Source organism: Pseudochaenichthys georgianus, chromosome 17 (assembly GCF_902827115.2).
Source record: "Pseudochaenichthys georgianus chromosome 17, fPseGeo1.2, whole genome shotgun sequence".
NCBI classification, from domain to species: Eukaryota; Metazoa; Chordata; class Actinopteri; order Perciformes; family Channichthyidae; genus Pseudochaenichthys; species Pseudochaenichthys georgianus.
Window position 1 is genome coordinate 40,998,126 of NC_047519.1, and position 26,019 is coordinate 41,024,144.

The 26,019-nt window shown below is 41.1% G+C and overlaps 1 protein-coding gene across 1 annotated transcript in view; it reads right to left on the reverse strand.

Annotated features, from left to right (window-relative positions):
* Positions 1-2,088: 2,088 nt before the first annotated feature.
* Positions 2,089-26,019, reverse strand: part of LOC117462783 (vasoactive intestinal polypeptide receptor 2-like) — a 77,279-nt gene continuing 53,348 nt past the window's right edge. The window contains exons 7-13 of the mRNA XM_034105101.2: positions 19,038-19,188; positions 16,471-16,531; positions 8,724-8,793; positions 7,323-7,414; positions 4,993-5,122; positions 4,793-4,834; positions 2,089-2,308 (exon numbers count right to left, since the gene is read on the reverse strand). Of these exons, the coding sequence (XP_033960992.1) occupies positions 2,138-2,308; positions 4,793-4,834; positions 4,993-5,122; positions 7,323-7,414; positions 8,724-8,793; positions 16,471-16,531; positions 19,038-19,188 (717 nt within the window). The 3' untranslated portion in view covers positions 2,089-2,137. The remainder of the gene's footprint in view (positions 2,309-4,792; positions 4,835-4,992; positions 5,123-7,322; positions 7,415-8,723; positions 8,794-16,470; positions 16,532-19,037; positions 19,189-26,019) is intronic.

Below are 26,019 nucleotides of genomic sequence, written 5' to 3' on the forward strand. Positions count from 1 at the left end.
CTCTTCTTCATATCTCTTCTACATCAACATGTGTCCCCTCTTCTTCATGTCTCTTCTACATCAACACGTGTCCCCTCTTCTTCATGTCTCTTCTACATCAACACGTGTCCCCTCTTCTTCACGTCTCTTCTACATCAACATGTGTCCCCTCTTCTTCATGTCTCTTCTATATCAACATGTGTCCCCTCTTCTTCATGTCTCTTCTACATCAACGTGTGTCCCCTCTTCTTCATGTCTCTTCTACATCAACATGTGTCCCCTCTTCTTCATGTCTCTTCTACATCAACATGTGTCCCCTCTTCTTCATGTCTCTTCTACATCAACATGTGTCCCCTCTTCTTCATGTCTCTCTACATCAACATGTGTCCCCTCTTCTTCATGTATTGTCTACATCAGCATGTGTCCCCTCTTCTTCATGTCTCTCCTACATCAACATGTGTCCCCTCTTCTTCATGTCTCTTCTACATCAACATGTGTCCCCTCTTCTTCATGTATCTTCTACATCAACATGTGTCCCCTCTTCTTCATGTCTCTTATACATCAACATGTGTCCCCTCTTCTTCATGTATTGTCTACATCAGCATGTGTCCCCTCTTCTTCATGTCTCTTCCACATCAACATGTGTCCCCTCTTCTCCATGTCTCTTCTACATCACCATGTGTCCCCTCTTCTTCATGTCTCTTCTACATCAACATGTGTCCCCTCTTCTTCATGTCTCTTCTACATCAACATGTGTCCCCTCTTCTTCATGTCTCTTCTACATCAACATGTGTCCCCTCTTCTTCATGTCTCTTCTACATCAACATGTGTCCCCTCTTCTTCATGTCTCTACATCAACATGTGTCCCCTCTTCCTCATGTCTCTTCTACATCAACATGTGTCCCCTCTTCTTCATGTCTCTTCTACATCAACATGTGGTCCCTCTTCTTCATGTCTCTTCTACATCAACATGTGTCCCCTCTTCTTCATATATCTTCTACATCAACATGTGTCCCCTCTTCTACATGTCTCTTCTACATCAACATGTGTGTCCTCTTCTTCATGTATTGTCTACATCAACATGTGTCCCCTCTTCTTCATGTCTCTTCTACATCAACATGTGTCCCCTCTTCTTCACGTCTCTTCTACATCAACATGTGTTCCCTGTTCTCCATGTCTCTTCTACATCAACATGTGTCCCCTCTTCTTCACGTCTCTTCTACATCAACATGTGTCCCCTCTTCTTCATGTCTCTTCTACATCAACATGTGTCCCCTCTTCTTCATGTATCTTCTACTTCAACATGTGTCCCCTCTTCTTCATGTCTCTTCTACATCAACATGTGTCCCCACTTCTTCATGTCTCTTCTACATCAACATGTGTCCCCTCTTCTTCATGTCTCTACTACATCAACATGTGTCCCCTCTTCTTCATGTATTTTCTACATCAACATGTGTCCCCTCTTCTTCATGTCTCTTCTACATCAACATGTGTCCCCTCTTCTTCATGTCTCTTCTTCATCAACATGTGTCCCCTCTTCTTCACGTCTCTTCTACATCAACATGTGTCCCCTCTTCTTCATGTCTCTTCTACATCAACATGTGTCCCCTCTTCTTCATGTATCTTCTACATCAACATGTGTCCCCTCTTCTTCATGTCTCTTCTACATCAACATGTGTCCCCTCTTCTTCATGTCTCTTCTACATCAACATGTGTCCCCTCTGTGGAAAGAGACTCTAAAAGTCTCAGGAACAAAGATTCTCTCTCTTTTTGATCCATTTCTATAAAAACCTGTTTGAAAATGAGCTGATCAGATTTTGGCCACTTTGTGATGTCATAACGATGTGTTGTCTTGTGTAACCAGCAACCAAGGTAACCCCCCCCCCCCCCCCCTTATCACCTGAATCTCCTCTAGAGCACCATTGAGTTCTTTGTAACCAAATGTCTCTCAGGGGGGCGTGGGGAGGGGCTCCTTATTTTCATCTAAAGTAACAGACAGAGAATCAGCACTTTGGAAACAAGGCTGAAACAGAGGGGATTATGGGTAATGCTGCAATGATCTGTTTGGTGTTTCAGCCAATCAGAGACAGGTTCTGTATATATCTGAGAGGTATAATATATTGATGAAAAACAGTGTAATGGGGACCTTTGAAGGCCTTTAGAGCACAGAGGTCTCAGACTGCAGGATGGACTGGGTTCTGGAGTCTCTGTGAGGTTGCACCATGTGCTCTGAACCGTTCCTGGAGGCGAAGGTGTTGCTGAAGTGATCTCTGTTCAGGCGGCAGTTCAGACACATACTCCGCCACTTTCTCTTAAGCTCACCCTGAACCTGCAAGGAAGACAACAAAAAACAACATGTTCTAAACTAAAGACCGATCTAATAGCAATTCATCACAGGATATATATTTTGAATCCAAACACTTTTTTTATGAATATAGTACATTATGTTTTTGTTTGGTTTATAAGAGTATATGTATATTTTATAGTGTGTCGAAAATCTTCTGAATATATGTATTTTCGACTGAGAATATGTATATTCAGTTTTTACATTTTAATGTTTATTTTATACTATTTTGAAGAAGTTTGTAAGTCTTGTACATTTATTGACAAATACTGCTGTGACTTGGGATGAATAAAGTATGGTACTTCTCTCCTTGTGTATCCACAAATGTGCTGGAAATTGTCCCTACAGTAGGTACAAAATCATACACTGTGTAAGTGACTAAGACTAAGAAGGGTCTTGTAGATTAAATATATAGAAATGGAAAATATTAGGGTCTCTTACAATAAATATTGGTTCATTTCTTTTATATTTCTGGTACGTTTGGAGTAATTAAGATTTATTTAGCATGGGTTATTTTTTATGTTTTGCGTTTTACAGTATATTATTTTTCTTTCATATGTTTTAATTATATAGTTCCTACTTGATTTTCCCTGTTGAGGTCTGGGAATTCAACGGAATATTTATCCGATTTTTTCAGGTTGATTAAAGGTGGGGTAGGTACGTTTCAGAAACCGGCTCAAGTGCACTACAATTTGAAAGTACACAGCCGAAAAGAATCCGCCCCTTCCTTCAGACTTCCTTACAGAGCACCTCCTCCAACACACATGAACATGACGTCAGCAGACTGGTGAAAGTGGCCGCCTGTTGCTGGCGAGTCATTGAAGTACTGCTGCAATGCACGCCCAATGACGGCACGCCCAATGAGTAGGGTTGGGCACCGAGAACCGGTTCCGAACCGGAACCGGTTCCAACATTTCGATTTCAACGGCATCATTTAGAAATGTGAATTTCGGTTCCGCTTTTTCGATGCCTGAGGAAATGTTTCTCGCCGCTCTCCGTAGCCTACTGTATGACTGTGGCGGGGCGGGAAATGTAGCGTTGTACCAGCGTTGTACCCATAGATATATGATATAAACACGTGTTTATATATATCTATGGTTGTACCCAGCGCCATATTATATTATACTATTATATGGCTCTGGTTGTACCTACACTTCCTACAGCGTAACCTGGGACCAGGGCCGGCCCGTCGCACTGGCGTATAGATGTTCGCCTAGGGCGCTAGATCTGGGAGGCGCTGCGCTGACAGCTCTGGGAGGAAAAATAATGTTTTGACCGTTGGTGCTCATCCTAATGTTCGGCCTTGATGTAACAACATTCATAATTAAGTAAATGTAACACCCTTTTCATCCCGGTTACACGTTTCATTTCCCCTGTACGATGGGCGCTGCAAGTGATGAAAATGGGGGATGTTGGCTTATCTGGCGCCCGCAGCTCACAGCCAAAGTGCGAGTGAGCGAGGGAGAAAGGGAGGGCGCACCGGTACGCGCTGTTGTTATTAGCATCTGGTGCTAGCTGCTCTAACGGAAGAAGAAGATGTTTCTACAATGATGTGGAGGGAGAGTCCTCTCCAGTCAGACTGATAACTTCAGCTCAGTGAGGTAAAGGACTCTCAGTGTTTAGATAGTTCACTTTAGTCCAAGTTATCTCAGTGGGTCTCAAACATTTTGATCACAATTCACAAACAGATTGAAGCATTTTACTTTAGGCAGATATGCTTGTTTTTCTCAACAAGAACTGTTTTTAAATGGGGGGGGGGGGGGTCCTTTAAAAGTTGGACTGTTGCACTGCTGTGGCTTCAGTGGTCCTCAGGTTACAGTTACATAGCAGTGAATATAAACAGACTGATTAATGTGAATATTACTGTAAACTAACCTGTGTAAAAGTTTCTCGAATAAATGTAATTGTTTTGGTGGAAGAAGCATGTATCATTTTGTTACCCTGCCCCTCAAAGAATCGGAATTGAGAACCGTTAAGAACCGGAATCGAAAAGTAGAATCGGAATCCGAATCAGAATCATGGAAATTCAAACGATACCCAACCCTACCAATGAGGGCACGAGATACATTTGTGCGTGCACGAGATGGAAGCCGGTACCTCCCCCACCTTTAATTATCATACAAAGTTCACATTCCATGTTTACAACAAACAAGGTGCTGCAGAATGAAGATACGCAGCACCTTTAAACAAATGTCACTCACCTAATCATACAAGTTTTAATTAAAAAAAAAACCTATTACCTCAACCTTTGTCTTCAGAACAACATCGACCAAATTGAAAATAAGCCATGTATTTTAAACAGGCTTGTTATCAGCGGAGTGCAGACACCTTCATGGGAATACTTAAGCAAGACCTGTATTATTGTTTAGCTCCTCTTAAATTAAACACCTAAATGTTTTATGGAGATAAAACTTAATAACATTTGGTGCCACACACAGAGTTACTTTATTTTATATAATACAAGCTTACCTCACTGTTTAGGAAACAGTACAGAATGGCCACCACCAGACCCTGAAGAGAACAACACAGTCATGTTTAGGACTTTAATAAAACATGTTATGTAGTAATTCAATATTGAAATCTAAAATGTACAAGATAATGTGTATGCTTGTAGATGTGTGTAGATAATAACATGTAGTGATGAGATGTAAACATATGTCATATAGCACCTGAAAGGATCCGAGTGCCAGGTCGAAGAATATTTTATAATCCTCTGCGATGGATCCGCCGAGACAAACGAAGACAACGTAGTGGATCCCAAACAGAGGGATCAGCAGCAGGGTGGATTTAGCCAATCTCCTGAGAGAAAATAGTTATTTAAAAACATTATTCAACTGAAACGGATGTTATTTTGTTTCACACTGTTGTATGAGATGTTGTTGATTTAAAGGGGCCATATTGTGCTCATCAGTATGTAGTGTCTCTACTTTAAAGAGTCCTCTCCTGCTGATGTTCAGGTGTATATCAGTCTGTAGTGTCTCTACTTTAAAGAGTCCTCTGCTGCTGATGTTCAGGTGTATATCAGTATGTAGTGTCTCTACTTTAAAGAGTCCTCTCCTGCTGATGTTCAGGTGTATATCAGTATGTAGTGTCTCTACTGTAAAGAGTCCTCTCCTGCTGATGTTCAGGTGTATATCAGTCTGTAGTGTCTCTACTTTAAAGAGTCCTCTGCTGCTGATGTTCAGGTCTATATCAGTATGTCGTGTCTCTACTTTAAAGAGTCCTCTCCTGCTGATGTTCAGGTGTATATCAGTACGTAGTGTCTCTACTTTAAAGAGTCCTCTCCTGCTGATGTTCAGGTGTATATCAGTACGTAGTGTCTCTACTTTAAAGAGTCCTCTCCTGCTGATGTTCAGGTGTATATCAGTATGTAGTGTCTCTACTTTAAAGAGTCCTCTCCTGCTGATGTCCAGGTGTATATCAGTATGTAGTGTCTCTACTTTAAAGAGTTCTCTCATGCTGATGTCCAGGTGTATATCAGTATGTAGTGTCTCTACTTTAAAGAGTCCTCTCCTGCTGATGTCCAGGTGTATATCAGTATGTAGTGTCTCTACTTTAAAGAGTCCTCTCCTGCTGATGTTCAGGTGTATATCAGTATGTAGTGTCTCTACTTTAAAGAGTCCTCTCCTGCTGATGTTCAGGTGTATATCAGTATGTAGTGTCTACTTTAAAGAGTCCTCTCCTGCTGATGTTCAGGTATATATCAGTATGTAGTGCCTCTACTTTAAAGAGTCCTCTCCTGCAGATGTTCAGGTGTATATCAGTATGTAGTGTCTATACTTTAAAGAGTCCTCTCCTGCAGATGTTCAGGTGTATATCAGTATGTAGTGCCTCTACTTTAAAGAGTCCTCTCCTGCAGATGTTCAGGTGTATATCAGTATGTAGTGTCTCTACTTTAAAGAGTCCTCTCCTGCTGATGTTCAGGTGTATATCAGTATGTAGTGTCTCTACTTTAAAGAGTCCTCTCCTGCTGATGTTCAGGTGTATATCAGTATGTAGTGTCTGTACTTTAAAGAGTCCTCTCCTGCTGATGTTCAGGTGTATATCAGTATGTAGCGTCTCTCCGTGTCTCCATGCTTTAATGTTCAAAAAGCTCTTTATTTCTCTCACACAGCCTGTGCTGCAGCACCTCTTTTCACCCTCTGTCTGAAACCAGAGCCCAGTCTGCTCTGATTGGTTAGCTGGCCAGCTCTGTTGTGATTGGTCAACCGCTTAGAGCTGTCCCGCCCCTTGGCCTATCACGTACAATGTGTTGAAGCGCTAGCCAATAGGAGCCCAAGTGTTACATAGTGATTTTCTGGAAGTAAACAAAGGAGGCGTTTCGGCCTTGCAGCTTCAAATCTATATTCTACACTACAGGAAAGAGAAACCCCCAAAAGGTCAATTTGTAAGTCAGTTATGTATAATAATTCTCATGTTTCATTTCATTATTAATATCGTTTTTTTTATTATTGTTGTACACATTCGAAATAAATCAAATCAAAAATATCTGCAGGGCTTTTGGAAAGTATAAACTGGCTTAAACTACAGCGTGTACAGCGTACATTGAGACGGTGAAATCCTTCCTCTCAGTTTGTCATCTCTGCTCAGGACTGCACTAAACCCCACCGCTCTGACACCGTGTCTTCACCTACAGCAACGGGAGATTCTGAAGTGGCTTCTCCAGGCTTTTAATCGCCTCTGACTCTCTGATCTCCGTGACCGCAGGATACGAGAGTACCTGACAGCTCAGCACAGCTCACATTCCCCTGCAGGGTACGATTGTGTGTCTGACCGTGAAAAGACCCTGAATTGTGCAAGAATTTCCCACTACAGAGGCACTTCCCCCACTCGGCATTTCACGAAACGCCGTCTATTTGAATAACCGTTATCTACACCGTTATGTTTCCGGACAGCAGAGGGGATAAAAATGTTCTGCGCGTCTCAGATTATCTTCTTTTAAGAATACATTTGAGCTGACTTTCCTCCACGGTAGCAGGTGTCGCCTCTTGTGAGATACCTGTATTGTGATTGGTCGTTTCCGCCCACGTCAGGACACCTCAGCTTCTGGACCAAGATCCGAATAATGCTGATGAACAGGATAAAGTTCACCTAGGAGACAGGGAGAAAGGAAATTACATCAATTGAAGAGTCAGAAAACCCCCGTAAGGAGGGATTTTATTGTGCCGAGTTGGACGGTTTTCCACCCACTGAAGCGATGACTGAAGAGACTCAAACAGCAAGTCAGTGCTACATCCAGAACAAAGAGGATTGGAGGACTCTTGGTGCATCGTTGGTTCATTTAAAGCAGGGGTTCTCAAAGTGCGGAGTTGTTGGGGTGGCGCAATGCTACAGAAGTAGTTGTTTAAGCCAGTTTATACTTTCCAAAAGCCCTGCAGATATTTTTGATTTGATGGCCAATGGCGGCCCTCGGAAATGTTTCTGGCGGCCCGCGATAGTTAATGTGACACGCTGAAATGCATGCGTTATATTTTAATCCTCCATGGTTGTGTCTAGTAAGAATTAGAATGGAATTTAAGAATGGTAAAACTGCGCCCCTGGGTTGTCATTCCTAAATTATGAATGACAGCTTGTGGAAAGTTTTCTAGACTACTGGTTGCATGGCAACTAGGCATCTCGCGAGTTGCGGTAATTGGTCAGTACAATAAAGAAAGGATTTGTTTTGGAATTATTTTGTGTTCCGTTTTTTCTTGGGCGGCCCTCAATCCAATATTGGGTACCTCAATTGGCCCTCACTCATCAAAACTTTGAGAACCCCTGATTTAAAGCAAGTGAAAACAGTTAAGTCATACTTCGGGTAATCACGTATGACTTTTGGGGAATTTTTGGGCGAATTTGTTTCGCCCTAATGATGCTTTTTGAGCACTTGGACGATTGTTCAATCCTTTCTTAGCAATCAGCCTGATCAAGCATGATTTATTCACATGCTAAATGAGTGCGCTTGGACATTTCAAAGATCTATGAAGAGACCTGAGATTACTTTGGCAAACACGTTGGTTTTTCTTCATCTTCAAAAACGGTTGAAGTGGAACAAATAATAAAGAAATGCCAATTGCAAAGCATTAAATCTCACCATGCTGTAACTTGAGAAACAAAAGGAATATACATATTTTTTTCATCTGCTTCCTGAAATCAACTATTATATGGTAGCACAAATAGCTCTCAAAGATATAGAAGAAATGTCTCCTTCATGTCTTGGACACAAATCATCAACCATATGATCTGTTTCTCAAATCGAAGGCTGATCATCAAGAGTTTTCAACGCAATGCTTTGTTTGAAAGCTTGACATTGCGTATCAACAGTAACTCATGGCGAGGGTGTTGGCATCCTTTTATTAACATAGTGCTTTTTAAATGTAAAAATACGAGCCGACAAACAGAAGGGAAAAACTCAACTCACCATAATGGATAAGCCGATTGGTCCGTTGATCACCCAGTTGGGTATGGGGTTGTCATTCCACTCCCAGCACCTGAAGGCAACATTAATAACCATACTCTCCTTAATATCGTACATAAACAATTTATTATAAAGCACAACAGCAACAGAACAGTGTGGACAGTTACAAGCAGAGGGAGGCTTCAAACTTCTGGATGAATTTCCAGCAGACCTCAAAGTTCGATGTGGAAAATGAGTTTGCAAGTCTGGCCTCGAGCTGATGTTTCTTGTAATCTTTCATGCCTGTAAAGCAGGGGTGTCCAAACTACGGCCCGGGGGCCAAATGCGGCCCGCGGTCCATTTTTAATCGGCCATCAGCAAATAAAAAAAATATAAGTATATATAAGTATGGCCCTCAAATGGCCTTTTTTTGTGCTTGACTTTTATTTCTTAAATATAGATGAAAACAGATATTTTACAGTAGTATTCATGTGTTAATGACTAACTAACTAACTAAGAACTGCTAAAAGACTAACTTTGAATAAAAGCGTCAGCTAAATGTAATGTAATGTTAATAAGCCCACTTTTCAAATAAGTTCAGTCAGTTGAAGCTGACAATTTTTTCTAACAAATCTAAGTTGATAAGAAAAAAGCTCAATAACTTATTTTTTATAACAAGCTTTAAATATACAGTTCCTATTTTCCGCTTATTATAAGCAATCTGACGCTTCTGTTGTAAGGAATGAGCTGCTAACAACATAATTGAAATCCTATGGAGAGCTGTGATGTAGGCTGATTAAGCATCATTTACTTACATTTGATTGCCGACTTATAACTGAACTTATGAAGCAAAGTACCTCTAGTGAGTGGCCCAGCCCTTCGTATATTTTCTGTATGTGAAAAATGTTTGGACACCCCTGCTGTAAAGTATGTCTCATGTTATTTAGGGCAAGTCACAAATCCATTCCTCCGGCTGTGGCCACTAATCCAGGGCTGCAGTAGAGGAAGGCTAATAAGCAAGGCGGACCAGACATGATTTTCTTCTGCAAAATCCTCCAGCTCCTCCCATCATACTATACTGGAGTGAGTAATCCCTTCTGGCCCTGGTTCTCCTCCCAGGTGAATTACCAGAGCCTCATTATTGGTGGCCCAGACCACTTTAATTGGCTTCTTTGACACTTTGAGGATGTTGTGGATGTCTGAGCGTCTCTGAGGATGAGTTCCAGTCTGCTGAAGGAAACTAATTCCAGGAGCTTTTATTCATGATCTCTTTCATACTGATATTAACTGGGAAGTAGATCAACTCGTCAATTGTGAATTTGTCTCCTGGCTGAAATTGCTCTTTGCCGTGTCCAAATAATGACCAATTTGTAAATGTTTCCCTTTCTGAACAAGGCCCCAATAGATTTGAAATCCTTCACTTTGGGAAACAACTACAGACCCAGTTGTGGAACAGTAAAGACTCAAATACCGAGTTGTATACCCAAAGCAACTTGACAATCAATGCAATCCACCACGCAGTTAAAAACAGCAAGAATCCCGCAAGTTCATATCTTTCAAAGAGCCAAAACAATGAAAAACTCTTTGACCTAACTAGTTTTAATTTAGTCAATTTATTGAACATGTCAGAAACAAAAAAATATAACAATAATATATATATATTCTCTTTTTTTCACTCAGATTAATAATTATAACAAAGTACCAAAAAAAAAAAATAATAACGAACAAAAAAAATAAATAAAAATAAAATAAAATTTCAGATAGTCTCTGTCATGTTCAACAGGGGCAAGAAGAAGCTTATAAAAACTTTTCTGGTCCTACCCCCTCTAACATATATTTTTCTTATAAAACATTAGGTCATCGTCATCAGCGACATGTTTGTCTTGTTAATCTTTTCTTTTTTTTTTAACTAGAATACTAGAGGGACCCAAGTTACAAGTCTTAAATTGCAATTCAATATGCCTTGAACTTATCTAAATGTTGCCTATTGTATTATAATGTAAAATGCTTTTAGGCTAGGGTTAGGGTTACAAAGCTGATTTTCCCATCATTGCTGTCTTATGGTCAAAAAAGTGGAATGCTTTCAGATCTCTCGTCGTGTCATGGTTTTACATTTTCCTTTGTGTGCTTATTGTGGTGAAGTTCTTGCAGCAAAGAACTGGAAAAACCCAAGGAGTACAACGGAGAGCTTCAAATTGATGTCAGACACTGGAGATTTATTGGAAGTCACAGCTAGAGAAGTGACAAAGACATTTACTGAGAACTCTGGCGCTCTCTTCCAATGATCCTGACACTTAACCAAGAGCATATTCAACATCAAACTATAAGTCCCTGGCAGGGTCAAACCTGATGTCCTGTTATTGTCTCAAGAAAAGATAGTTTCATGGACATATCGAAGACACAGCTGGCCTTATCACCATGGGCGTCGCCTGGGGTAGGCATCCGGGGCTTTAGCCCCGGATGTTTTTTCTTTAGCCCCGGACAAATTCTCCCTCAATAATATAATACATTAACCGTACTTTACCTAGAAGATGGTAGAATTGTAATTTCCCGTGTTCTGTGAATGCAACAGATGCAACCACCAGACCAATCAGAGAGTTGCATGGAAATAAACGTGTTTTATTGGCTGACAGGTACGTACCTCTCCTCTGTGACAGTGTTTACACTTTTAGCCGCGGACGCGGAGTTTCTGAAGATGGACATTAGAAATTGTTTTAATAAAAAAGATGGAAACTCTCAAGTGGTGGCTCAAACAACAACCCCAGAGCCACTACCTGAGCCAGGTGAACAAGGTATGTAAATGTCAGTAAACTTACAAGTTATGCGAACATGTAAGCAAAGCATACATTATAGCTACGTTGACGTTACTTTGAATCGCGGGGGTAAGCTAAACCGTTAGCAAGTAGCTTTAGCTAGCCAGATATATTATACACACTTTGTCATACAATCTAAACGTTGTATTTTTTAGCGTTACCTGGTGATTTCAAAGAAAGCTCTCTGGGAAAGGTTGACTTACTGTTCGACATGAAGCTAGAAGCTACCATACAGTACACAGTTGATCCGGAGTCCTGTCAGTTAAAGTGTTTCATAGTTAGCTTAGCTTAGCATCAAACTAGCACTGAAATATATGATTCCTGGATGTTATGTGACAGTATTTCTGAGAAAGAGTCAGCTGAAATGGTGGCATAGTTGCCACTGCTTTACGTGTCGACGGCATGTTTGAACGTATTTGCAGCAGTAAATGTGGCTGTCTGGCCACTGACGTTGCCATAACAACACCTGCATTTAAATGTGCAACCTCTTTTTGTGACAGATTTTTGCATTCAATTATAATTCTTCTGATTGATATTTCCTATTGACAGCTAGTTTCTATGTGAACATTATGAGATGGACAGTCAGCCAACAAGCTTTTTATACAAATACTTCAATCAAAGCTAATCCAGTGGGGCTCCTGAAAGAGGGCAAGGGACACTATGCTCCCAAATATTAAGCCTTGACCCCCATCTTAAAATTGATATGATCAAAAAATGATCTGCATTGTCGGAGGCTTTTTTTCCTCATTATCATGTCAAATTATACAGCTTTCCTTAGTGTTGAATGCAGAAAGATGACTATATTAGAGTATTAAGTGAAAATGACTATATTAAAGTGTGATGTGAATATATTAAGTGAATTACTCAAACTGCATTTGTAGGAATGATTCTGTTCTATTGGCAGATAACTACTCTAACAGTGATATCTACAAGAGATGTACATCTCAACTATTTCCAATTGGTTAGTATTACATTTTGTGACTGTGTGGTGAAACTCATTTTAATGAAGACACATGTGTGTATCTTGAAATTCATTTATTTGACAGAGCTGGAAACTGATTGACTTACATACTTGTTTGTGTTACCCACAGTCATCACAGATGAGCCAAACAGAGTAGAGGATGAAGAAAGGAGAACAGGAGAAAGGGACACACAAGAAGGAGACACACAAGAAGGAGATACAACAGACAAGAACGACAATGGAGACAACAATGAACAGGAACACCAGAACAGACACGAGTCAATGGGTAACATGACTGATTTAGGGACTGCAGATACAGGGCCAAGGCAAGTGAGACATCACTGCTTTCCATTTGGCCAGCAAAAGAGATAATTTCAACCGCAAACAGCAAGAGATGAGGGATTATTATTTCCTCCTTCCATCCCTATTTTCTGTTTAATCTGATTACTAACAACTTCTAATAATTTGACATAGTTTATGATTTAATTGGAAAATAAAGTGTTTTAAAATAATAAACCCGTTTCTGATTCGGATTCTTTGATTTTTGTTGACATATGGGTGTTGAGAGATGTATCCATATCTCTTGATGTTGCTCTCAAAGTGCACAAGATTGATGCTTTTAACTTCATCATTTAAAAAAATCTTCCTGGGGGACTCCAGAGGAGGTGAGTTCCCTCAAAATAGCACTTTTTCTCTGCTTATGTAATTCCGGTGTAGTGTCCCCTCGGCAACAGATCACTCGGAGCTGGTGATTACTTTCCTGCATTTCAATGGACAGCATAAAAGGACACGTGAGCTGGGTTCTGGTGCTCAGATTAGCTATTGATGATCACGTTGATAAATCATATAAAACCAATCACACAAAAACATGTTGCTGTGACTGTGAGCATTAAACAATTAACATTAAACTAAACAAACACAACAGTACGTTATTGTCCTTATAAAATAAAAACATACATTTTGTCCACCGAGATAATACAGGCACCTTACCCTCAAGAGATCCTCAAGTGCTATGAGAATCTCCCACAATCCATTGCCGTAACAAAGCTAATGCAGACACACGTTTGTGACACCAGATGGCGCAATTGTGTATGTGCGTGTGGGGAGTCTTGCAGTAGAAAATGTGTCTGTAGCGCTGCCACTGTGGGCTAAGCCCCGAATGTTTCCAGGTCCAGGCGACGCCCCTGCTTATCACACTGGTAGCAACAGTCTTTTTAAGGACGTTTGCCTTCCTACTGTAGAATAGACGAGTGTTTCTGTTTTCTGTTTTCATTTCAGACCCTGCGACTCCAATCGTGTTCAAAAAGTTGAATGCTTTCAGATCTATCGTTGTGTCATGGTTTTAAGTTTGCCTTGTCGTGCTTATTGTGGGGAAGTGCTTGCGGCAAAGAAGTGGAAAACAATGGAGTACAATGGAGAGCTTTGAATTGATGCCAGGGTAAAACCTGAAGTCCTGTTATTGTCGGAAGTGTCATGGACATATCTAAGACACGGATCAAACCGGTAGAAACAGTTCTCCCAAGGACGCTTGCCTTCCTAGGAGAGAGGAGATTTGTATGTTGTCTGTTTTCATTTCAGACACTGCAATTCCCTTTTGCCTGACCTTCCGATGGTAGATCAACTGTACCTGCTCACCACTCACCCAATTCCCCCATCAGCTCTCTAGTATAAGTACCAATCCACTTCCATGTGTTTACTGCCAGATTGTCTGAGTGGCTTGTCTTTTCAGTATTTTGTAAAATAGCCGACCAGTTGTTTGGACCTTTGCTTGTTTTTCACCTGGCTCTGATGTAGCATAGCACTTTTCTTTGTTTGCCTGCCTGGATTTTGGTGTCCTTGTTCCACTTTTTCTAAGAACATACTTTATTTTTTGCACCGGCCTTTTTTGAGTCATTCTTTTGTTGGTTATTTTTTCTCAAGTTGTGGCACGTCGACTCCAAATCAAGTCTCAATAAGTAATTTTAGTGACACTAGAGGATCATAACTCAAGGTAATACCTTTTCCAGAAGTTTTAACATGCATCGCACATCCTTTATCAAATGTTTGAAGGCTGCATACCAAGCTGTTCATTTCATTTTGTCAAGTAACTGCTCCTAAGGTGAAGAATAGACCCTCAAGCTCACACTTCATCATTATTCTCCACACACTTTTCTCACATTGTGAGCTGTATCCTTGCTGTCCCTTGTTGCTCTCTAATAGAGTGGTGCAGGGATGATGACCAAAACTCAATGGCATTTTCCATTGGATTTCAGGAATATTGCCGAAAATAAGATCTGTTGCAAACATAAGTTCTGTTAAGATAAGACCATTTTATGAATGCTGAAGTGTAAATGCCGTTAAATGCTATCGTAGGGCTAAAAAGGAACTAAAGCACGGTCACATGACTTGACATCACCACCGCTAAGCTAAAGGAGGCTAATGTTGGGATCTAAAGGAACCACAGCACGGTCACATGACTTCACATCACCACCGCTAAGCTAAAGGAGGCTAATGTTGGGATCTAAAGGAACTACAGCATGGTCACATGACTTCACCTCTCCACCGCTAAGCTAAAGGTGGCTAATGTTGGGCTATAAAGGAACTACAGCACGGTCACATGACTTCACGTCACCACCGCTAAGCTAAAGGTGGCTATTGTTGGGCTATAAAGGAACTACAGCATGGTCACATGACTTCACGTCACCACCGCTAAGCTACAGGCGGCTAATGTTGGGCTATAAAGGAACTACAGCACGGTCACAAGACTTCACATCACCACCGCTAAGCTAAAGGTGGCTATTGTTGGGCTATAAAGGAACTACAGCACGGTCACATGACTTCACGTCACCACCGCTAAGCTAAAGGTGGCTAATGTTGGGCTATAAAGGAACTACAGCACGGTCACATGACTTCACCTCACCACCGCTAAGCTAAAGATGGCTAATGTTGGGCTATAAAGGAACTACAGCACGGTCACATGACTTCACCTCACCACCGCTAAGCTAAAGATGGCTAATGTTGGGCTATAAAGGAACTACAGCACGGTCACATGACTTCACCTCACCACCGCTAAGCTAAAGATGGCTAATGTTGGGCTATAAAGGAACTACAGCACGGTCACATGACTTCACGTCACCACCGCTAAGCTAAAGATGGCTAATGTTGGGCTATAAAGGAACTACAGCACGGTCACATGACTTCACGTCACCACCGCTAAGCTAAAGATGGCTAATGTTGGGCTATGAAGGAACTACAGCACGGTCACATGACTTCACGTCACCACCGCTAAGCTAAAGGTGGCTAATGTTGGGCTTAATGATGTTTAGTCGTCTCATTTAGACACGTATTTTATGTCGTATAACAAAATCCTATAATCTCTTTAGCTTGTGTTAACCACAGACTTTATATTATGAATCTAACAAATAACACATCCGAAAAACCCTTGACTTCCAGACGAGGAAACAGAAGGCGCTAAATGCTGAATCAATCCTCTACTCCATTGTTGCTGCTGAGTTTTTCACAGTCTTTTTTAAGAAGACTCCCACTCTACGGTGATCTGCAGTCTGTAATAATGGGGATGTGTTCCATGGCTCAGGCTCATAATGAGAACTACTCCGCTGCAAATCCCTGCAGCTGAGTTATCCAATAAAAGGCTTCCTGACATTGGGGTTTGTCTTATTATCCTGGAGAAACAAAGCCACATTCATATCTGCGGCCTTAATATAATCAATAAACGTGATGTGTTGACAGAGGCTGTTGAATATAAAGTGTGCCAATCTTCAATGTCATTTAAATTCCCCGTCTCCTATCGCATAATAAAGTAGGAAACAATTTGTGTGAGAAGTATGCTCATATATCCATTTGACAAAACCAATGACATGTATTCATACGCATGCAGATTCCTTTGATACATTTTGACTCTATCTAATATGATTGAAAGACAGTGTAATGTGCACACACAGCTGATCTTAATCACGTTTATATGCTAATGATGATGAGTTTGATTGGCGTCACTCACCCTGTGTCCTCCAGATAAATCCTCGTCATCACCCACGCAAACACGAACACCAGGGGGAATCCTGCAAAAACGGCAAGAGGAAAACAACAATATAATGTAGGTAAACAATGATCTATCAGGAGGTAAATCATTATCTAAATAGTGGGTTTGATAGTTTAAATCAGGGGTGGGGAACCTCTGGCCCCCGGGACGTATACGGCCCGCGAGACCATTTGGTACGGCCCTCGAGGTAATTTATAAACACACGCAAAAAAGAAAAAAAATTAAAGAAATCTAGACCGCAAAATAATTAAACAAGCGAGTGCCTGTTTTTCCTGGCAACGGTCATGGTCCTTGAACACAACACGAGTCTAACGTGTCATCACCATAGGTCATCACGTGGTATATGTCTAGTCTGACAGGGGTGCAATTCTGACGGAGAGCACCAGAACGCTACTCCGGGACTTCAACACAATTGCAGTACCCATAAGTCCGTTCACATGCTGCAGTTTTTGCGTGGCTGTGTCTTTAGTTGAAAGCCCAGTGGCGATCTGTGCATCTGTCATTCTGATCAGACAGTCAATAACTTTGTTGTTATATTAGCATCTGGTTAGCTAGCTATGCTAACTAATATAAGAAGCTTTTTCTACAACCAGTGAGGTAAAGGCACATCTTTATATGATCATTATAGTTATCAAAAAACAAGAGAATAAAGTAAACAGATATAAAATACTATATGAGAGTAAAAAAAAAAGTTGTTATTAACAAACAAGAATACAGTTTGAAAGGGGAGTGATTTGTAAAATATCCATAAAGAAAAGGTAAATCTGCTTCCAGTTCTGTTTCAAATGGGTGTTGAGAGATGTTTCCATAGATCTCTTAATGTTGCTCTCAAAGTGCACCAGATTGATGCTTTCAATTTCAATATTTAAAAAGAAAAATCTTCCCGGGGGAGCATGCCCCTGGACCCCCCTCGAGGAGGATAGGTCCCCCCCCCACTTAAATCATGTCCACATGGATAGGAAACTAAATACATTTGCACACATCTTGTGTCCATATCTTTCTGTTTGGTGGTCATGCCACACCGTGCACGTGAATGCATGAGTCATGGCAAGATATCTGGATTAAGAGGTTGCTTTTTCTTTGCACAGCATGAAAGGAAAGCCAAATGAATGGGCTGTGATTTTTAAGCAGAGGCCAATCATTTGTACGGCCCTCGGAGGATGTTGAACAAATTGAAATGGCCCTTGAGAGGAAAAAGGTTCCCCACCCCTGTTTTAAATAATAGCCTAAGATATGAAAGAATAACATTTATTTCATTCTTTCTTTTATTACCTTGAAATCTGACATTTCTTTCGCATTAGGATAAATATTATTACACTATGTATTCAACATTAAGACCTTTGTATATTACTTCACTAGTTGTGTCAGCTGAGTGCATGATTGATTATATTTCCATTTTCTTCAAACCTTCCTTTCTCTGCACTCTTTTGCGTTTCTATATGCACTACATCAACACATGTTATCAAGCTTACAAGTATTGATTAAGCTGATGAAAATTGGAAGAAAAGTAATGATAACGGGTATATACACGGCGAGAGAAATCAATCCACTGAAGACAAGAAGGCATCATCTTCATCCCTTCTGATTATTTTAATTCACGGATATTTTGACACGTTTTATCCGTAATCCAGCTTCAATAGTGTTTATGGATTTTGTATCTTCACGGTCTACTGTATATTTTCTACTTCTTCTAGATAGTATGTCTATTTTATTTATATGTATAGTAAGTCTCTATATTTTAAAGCCACACTTTATCTTTAATGTTATCAGCACCACGTCACTATTGTTTATTTATATGTACAATTTTAGCAAGTTTTTATATTGTCCTGTTCCTGTAAGCCAGTACAACGACATGTTGTTTTAATAGTACACTCTGTGTCTTGTTGAAATGACAATAAAGTATGTCTAAGTCTATTTTGAGATGTTTAAATTCTAGTTTTGTTTACTTCTACTCTTTTATTTCTACTTATGTGCAATGTCTTGTTTTGTTGTTTTAGATGCTGCTGCAACGCAAACATTTCCTAACTTGGCATCAATAAAGTACCTCTCGTCTAATTAAGTGAAAGGTCTGTTCTGTTAAATATTTGTGTTAATATTTGTGTATTAATGCTAACTTTTCAGGTTTCCCCTCCTTGAATGAGGATAACAGCGGCCGAGCTGTTATGAAGAGTTGATTTCTCTCAAACACCGCAACACGTACGTGATTTTTAGCTGTTGGCTAAAGTCATTATGGTTCAAGTGCAGCTTTTAGGCAGGAAATGTGAGGGGACACAACAGTCCTCTGTCACACTTAGTTCTTAGGAGTTGGTTGTGTCAGAAAACAGAAAATCCAATTAAGCTGTAAACTGAGAGGCCGACACACACACACACACACACACACACACACACACACACACACACACGCACACACGCACACGCACACGCGCACGCACACACACACACACACACACATTGCACCCTTTTCTCAGCCTAATGAGGAATTAAGAAATGCAGGATGCTAAACCTGAGATGAAACAGAATCTGACCCCAGCCGATGAACATGTAGACGATGAAGTGTCTGTTCTCGGAGAAGATGACGACGAGCAGCGTGTGGAGGTACAGCCCCTCCACCAGCAGCCAGAAGAAGTTAGCCATGATGAAGTACTGGAAGAACACCAAGCTGGCTTTACATCCCACCTGAAACACACAAAGATATTAAAGGTCCACTATTATACTGTTTCATCAATATATTACAGTTCTCAGATGTACACAAAACATGTCTATGAAGTGTTTAGCCTCGACGTACCAAACAGATCGTTGCAGCATTACCCATAATCCCCTCTGTTTCAGCCCTGTTTCCAAAGTGCTGATTCTCTGTCTGTTACTTCAGATGAAGATAAGGAGCCCCTCCCCCACGCCCCTCTGAGAGACATTTGGTTACAAAGAACTCAATGGTGCTCTAGAGGAGATTCAGGTGATAAGGGGGGGGGGGGGGGTTACCTTGGTTGCTGATTGGCTAATGGCTACACAAGCCAACACATCGTTATGACATCACAAAGTGGCCAAAATCTGATCAGCTCATTTTCAGACAGGTTTTTATAGAAATGGATCAAAAAGAGAGAGAATCTTTGTTCCTGAGACTTTCAGAGTCTCTTTCCACAGAGGGGACACATGGTGATGTAGAGGAGACATGGAGAAGAGGGGACACATGTTGATGTAGAAGAGACATGAAGAAGAGGGGACACATGTTGATGTAGAAGAGACATGGAGAAGAGGGGACACATGTTGATGTAGAAGAGACATGAAGAAGAGGGGACACATGTTGATGTAGAAGAGACATGGAGAAGAGGGGACACATGTTGATGTAGAAGAGACATGAAGAAGAGGGGACACATGTTGATGTAGAAGAGACATGAAGAAGAGGGGACACATGTTGATATAGAAGAGACATGAGGAAGAGGGGACACATGTTGATGTAGAAGAGACATGAAGAAGAGGGGACACATGTTGATGTAGAAGAGACATGGAGAAGAGGGGACACATGTTGATGTAGAAGAGACATGAAGAAGAGGGGACACATGTTGATGTAGAAGAGACATGGAGAAGAGGGGACACATGTTGATGTAGAAGAGACATGAAGAAGAGGGGACACATGTTGATGTAGAAGAGACATGAAGAAGAGGGGACACATGTTGATGTAGAAGAGGACATGAAGAAGAGGGGACACATGTTGATGTAGAAGAGACATGAAGAAGAGGGGACACATGTTGATGTAGAAGAGACATGAAGAAGAGGGGACACATGTTGATGTAGAAGAGACATGAAGAAGAGGGGACACATGTTGATGTAGAAGAGACATGAAGAAGAGGGGACACATGTTGATATAGAAGAGACATGAGGAAGAGGGGACACATGTTGATGTAGAAGAGACATGAAGAAGAGGGGACACATGTTGATGTAGAAGAGACATGAAGAAGAGGGGACACATGTTGATGTAGAAGAGACATGAGGAAGAGGGGACACATGTTGATGTAGAAGAGACATGAAGAAGAGGGGACACATGTTGATGTAGAAGAGACATGGAGAAGAGGGGACACATGTTGATGTAGAAGAGACATGAAGAAGAGGGGGACACATGTTGATGTAGAAGAGACATGAAGAAGAGGGGACACATGTTGATGTAGAAGAGACATGGAGAAGAGGGGACACATGTTGATGTAGAAGAGACATGAAGAAGAGGGGACACATGTTGATGTAGAAGAGACATGGAGAAGAGGGGACACATGTTGATGTAGAAGAGACATGAAGAAGAGGGGACACATGTTGATGTAGAAGAGACATGAAGAAGAGGGGACACATGTTGATGTAGAGGAGACATGAAGAAGAGGGGACACATGTTGATGTAGAAGAGACATGAAGAAGAGGGGACACATGTTGATGTAGAGGACGTGGGTTTTGCATACTAGGTGCCTTTAACTGGGGTCTGGAGCTTAACGGGAGGAGATGCATCCAGGTCTGTAACAGCATTGAACAAAAGGAGTAATGTTCTCATATCAGCGGATCCTCACATCCTATTGAATGCCATTTGACCCACAGAGACTGAGGGGTAATCAGGCTTTATGCTAATTGATGTGTGGGTTTACATTACCCTTTAACCCCCACTGGGGCAATCAGTGAGTTCATCAGGAGGACGAGCTGTACTGTGTAGCGTTAACGTTATAAAGGTCAGAGCTGCCAGGCAGTTCTCCTGCACATACTGGAGAGACGTTTTACAGGGTTGCCAACTGTGGGTACCTGGCTGGAGGGAGATGTTGATATCATGGGTTTAATTACACATATGCGCACTAAATGACTGCTATCGAGTCAGCAGCGGGACCTTAGCATATATAGGATATATATATACAATATATACAAATACACAAAATTGGACGCAGACTATAAAGGGCACAAAGTTTCATTCAGTAATGAAAGTCAAACACGTGTTTGTTGCCACTGTTTTATTGTGTGCCTGTCGCGATAAGCAATTAATTGACTTATCGTACGATAAATAAAAATGAACTCGATACATTTCCATTTCCATGAGGATGTGACTAGCCGTTTGAAAGGATGTACTTGAATTATTATTATATATTATCATTATGTCAGGGGTCTAAAATGGTCATACAACGGTGCCGACAATATTATCGTTTATCGCAATCATTTCCGGGAAAATGTATCCAACAACATTAATTATCGTGAGAGGCCTATACATGAAACACACACACACACACACACACACACACACACACACACACACACACACACACACACACACACACACACACACACACACACACACACACACACACACACACACACACACACACACACACACACACACACACACACACACACACACACACACACACACACACACACACACACACACACACACACGCACACACACACACACACACACACACACACACACACTTACTTACTCCAAACTGCCAAATATATTAATTAACACACTCTCCCTCTCATATACTCTTTGACTCTATTTTGGCCAAGTAGAACAATAAGCAGCAGACTTTTACTCATTTCTACTGGATCTTAGATCTGCGCAATACGGGTCAGGGATTGACCAACCGGCTCCCACTGCTCTGCTGTCTTTTAACGTTGTTAAGAGTTTTTGGCGTGAGAATAGTTTGGGCAGCGTGAGAGCGTGAGATTGAGAGTGAGAGCGTGTGTAACACGCCAGATGCGTGAGAGTTGGCAACCCCGCGTTTTATATATGGGATAAAAGTCTGCTAATATGCTAAAAGGATCAAACTTTTCTAATGAAAGTATCAAACTCTTTTTAGTCCTAAATATTTGGATATTATTTTATAGACACATTCTGCTGGATTTGAACCACTCACATAGCATCTTATCAATAGGCGCTTTCACGCCAAGTACTTTGCCGTACTTTGTTTCAAGTACTGAGTTCATCAGAACTAAGTACCGGGAATAAGTCCCTGGGGGTGGATTAGGCAAATTAAGCCGCTGACGTCACTTCTTCTGCTTCTGCTTTGGGTTTACTGGCAGGCCGCAACCCACTTCACGGCGTATACTGCCACCCGGAGTCCCCGGCCGGAAGTCCCCGGAGTTGGGGGAGGCTTCAGTGGAAGCTGCTGGGAGTCCCAGCAGCTTCTACTGAAGCCTTCCGAGTAAATCGCCAGAGCGCCGACACCTCCTCATCTCCACCGCTCCCATGTTTTATTTTGTGTTGCCATAAGTTAGTCTCTCTCCGTTGGTGTGCTGGGCTAATGCTAATAATGCTAATGCGAGGATAATAAAATGGCGGCTTCACACAACTTTTCAGAGTTTTACGGGGCGTGGTTTGCAATCTGCCCAGCCAATCAGAAATGGGAACCTTCTTCTCCCACGAAAGAACCTGCTCTCTAGCAGGGACTGAAAAGGGGGTGGAAAGGTTCTCATGGACTAAGTTCTTGTTCGGATTTTTTTGGTGTGAACGCAACATTTCAAGAACTATCGGAACTATACTGGGAAAAGTACTCCGGTGTGAAAGCGCCTATTGTAACTGCTGTGAGTTCGATGAAACCAGCCTGAGTGGCCATTTGATGGATTCTTGGAGGTGTATTAAATTAATGAATTTAAGAAGTTGTGCATGTTGTGCATATAGACAATGTTCCTTTCTTTCCCACTGCATATTTAAATACAAGTCATCAAACCTCAATTGTCATGTTGCCGTTGTTCAGCATGGAAACATTCATTAGCTAACAATGACATTATTGTTCTATTAATATAAAGGGAGGTCAGGTACTCTTTAAAACAGATGGTAGTTATGGGTACTTTTAACTTAAAGTGGACCTATCATGCCATATTTGAAAAATATATTGTAGGGCCATACCTATATAAAACATGTCTGTGAAGTTTTTTTTTCAAAATACCAAACAGATCCTGCATTTTAGCCATGCCTCATTTCGCTCTATTTGCTCTTTTCCAGCCCTGTTTTTGCAAGGGCTGATTCTGTGACTACAGCGCCACTTACAGGCCGGGCATATGTACTACAGCGTCTCCAGCACTTTCGAGCGGGCTCGTGTGAACGGACACGTTCTTGGCCCAACCCCCCATTCCCCTGATAGATGGAGAGTTGCCCTTATAGGCGGAGCACCCCTTTTCTGACGTCAGGAAAATTCAAATCTGGATCAGTTCCATTGCAGCCCCGTTTTTAGAGGTTTGGGTACGGAGGAAAAGAGAGAGGGTTGTGTTCTCTGACACTTGGTGAGTTACCTGACACACCGGGTACACATATTCATGTATAAAAGACGTACAAAAGTGCATTTTGCATGATAGGTCCCCTTTAAGTACATTTCAAAGCCCATACTTCTTTACTTTTACTTGAGTAAAGAAGTTTAGAGTATTTTTAAACACGAGTATCTGTACTTCTACTTGCGTTAAGGATGTGTGTACTTGTACCCTCTCTGTTTGAAGGCTATCCTGGCTTTCATCTGATTGTGAAAGCACAGAATGATCCGGAGGGCTGAGGGTATCTTTATTCTCGAAGATGAGGCGCCTCTCAGATGCTTTTTGTTGTAGATTTAAGTACACAGCACTGCTGGAGGTGAGATCTTAATGTCCATCACCTAGTTTCCATCTACCATCACTTCAGTCACATGCTTTTATCACATGGCAATACTTAGATTGTTGTATAATGTTTTATAATTTGTATGACGTTTTGTCTTTGCTTTTGTTTGCTTTGTAAAGCCCTTTGAGGCATTTCTTGTGATTTGGGGCTATAACACATTTTGATTTGATTTTTATGTAGAGACCGAACAGAAAAACAATCATTATCGAGACGTTCCTGTATTATGTTGAATTATTACCAGAAATACAATCATCTCTGCTTGCTATAAATCAAAAAGTGGTCAGTGGGAGTAGTAAATAACACATTTGTCTGACTTAACATCAAATTCTTACAAGCCAAGTTTCGGTAATTTTTTGTTTAGTTTCTTTAATCACAGCACAGCAACACCCTAACTGTGTAGATATATAGACTCATGGCACTACTTCTATTCTATTGTATCTGTTTTTATTGTCTTGCTCTGATGGAGGAGTCTGTGACCTAAGATTTCCATCGACATAACTACACTGTAGCTATGTACGAATGACAATAAAAGCCTCGAGTCGTGGAATAAATTTGATGGAATAAATCCGATTAGCATGGATCTGATAATCTTTCAATTCCATTATTAAGTAAGTAAGAGTATCTTTTTGTCTGTACTTCTACTCGAGTAAAGGATGTGTCTACTTCTACTCGAGTAAAGGATGTGTCTACTTCTACTCGAGTAAAGGATGTGTGCACTTCTACTTGAGTAAAGGATGTGTGTACTTCTACTTAGGATGTGTGTTCTTCTACTCAAGTAAAGGATGTGTGCGCCTCTACTTGAGTGAAGGATGTGTGTACTTCTACTTGAGTGAAGGATGTGTGTACTTCTACTTGGGATGTGTGTTCTTCTACTCGAGTAAAGGATGTGTGTACTTCTACTTGAGTGAAGGATGTGTGTACTTCTACTTGAGTGAAGGATGTGTGTACTTCTACTTGAGTAAAGGATGTGTGCACTTCTACTTTAGTGAATGATGTGTGTACTTCTAGTTGAGTGAAGGATGTGTGTACTTCTACTCGAGGGAAGGATGTGTGCACTTCTACTTGAGTGAAGGATGTGTGTACTTCTACTTGAGTGAAGGATGTGTGTACTTCTACTTGGGATGTGTGTTCTTCTACTCGAGTGAAGGATGTGTGCACTTCTACTTGAGTACAGGATGTGTGCACTTCTACTTGAGTGAAGGATGTGTGTACTTCTACTTAGGATGTGTTTTCTTCTACTCAAGTAAAGGATGTGTGCATGTTTACTTAGGATGTGTGTTCTTCTACTCAATTAAAGGATGTGTGCACTTCTACTTGAGTGAAGGATGTGTGTACTTCTACTCGAGTAAAGGATGTGTGTACTTCTACTCGAGTGAAGGATGTGTGTACTTCTACTTGAGTGAAGGATGTGTGTACTTCTACTTGGGATGTGTGTTCTTCTACTCGAGTGAAGGATGTGTGTACTTCTACTTGAGTAAAGGATGTGTGCACTTCTACTTGAGTGAAGGATGTGTGTACTTCTACTTGAGTGAAGGATGTGTGTACTTCTACTCAAGTAAAGGATGTGTGCACTTCTACTTGAGTGAAGGATGTGTGTTCTTCTACTCGAGTAAAGGATGTGTGTTCTTCTACTCGAGTAAAGGATGTGTGCACTTCTACTTGAGTGAAGGATGTGTGTACTTCTACTTGGGATGTGTGTTCTTCTACTCGAGTAAAGGATGTGTGCACTTCTACTTGAGTGAAGGATGTGTGTACTTCTACTCGAGTAAAGGATGTGTGTACTTCTACTTGAGTGAAGGATGTGTGTACTTCTACTTGAGTGAAGGATGTGTGTACTTCTACTTGGGATGTGTGTTCTTCTACTCGAGTAAAGGATGTGTGTTCTTCTACTTGAGTGA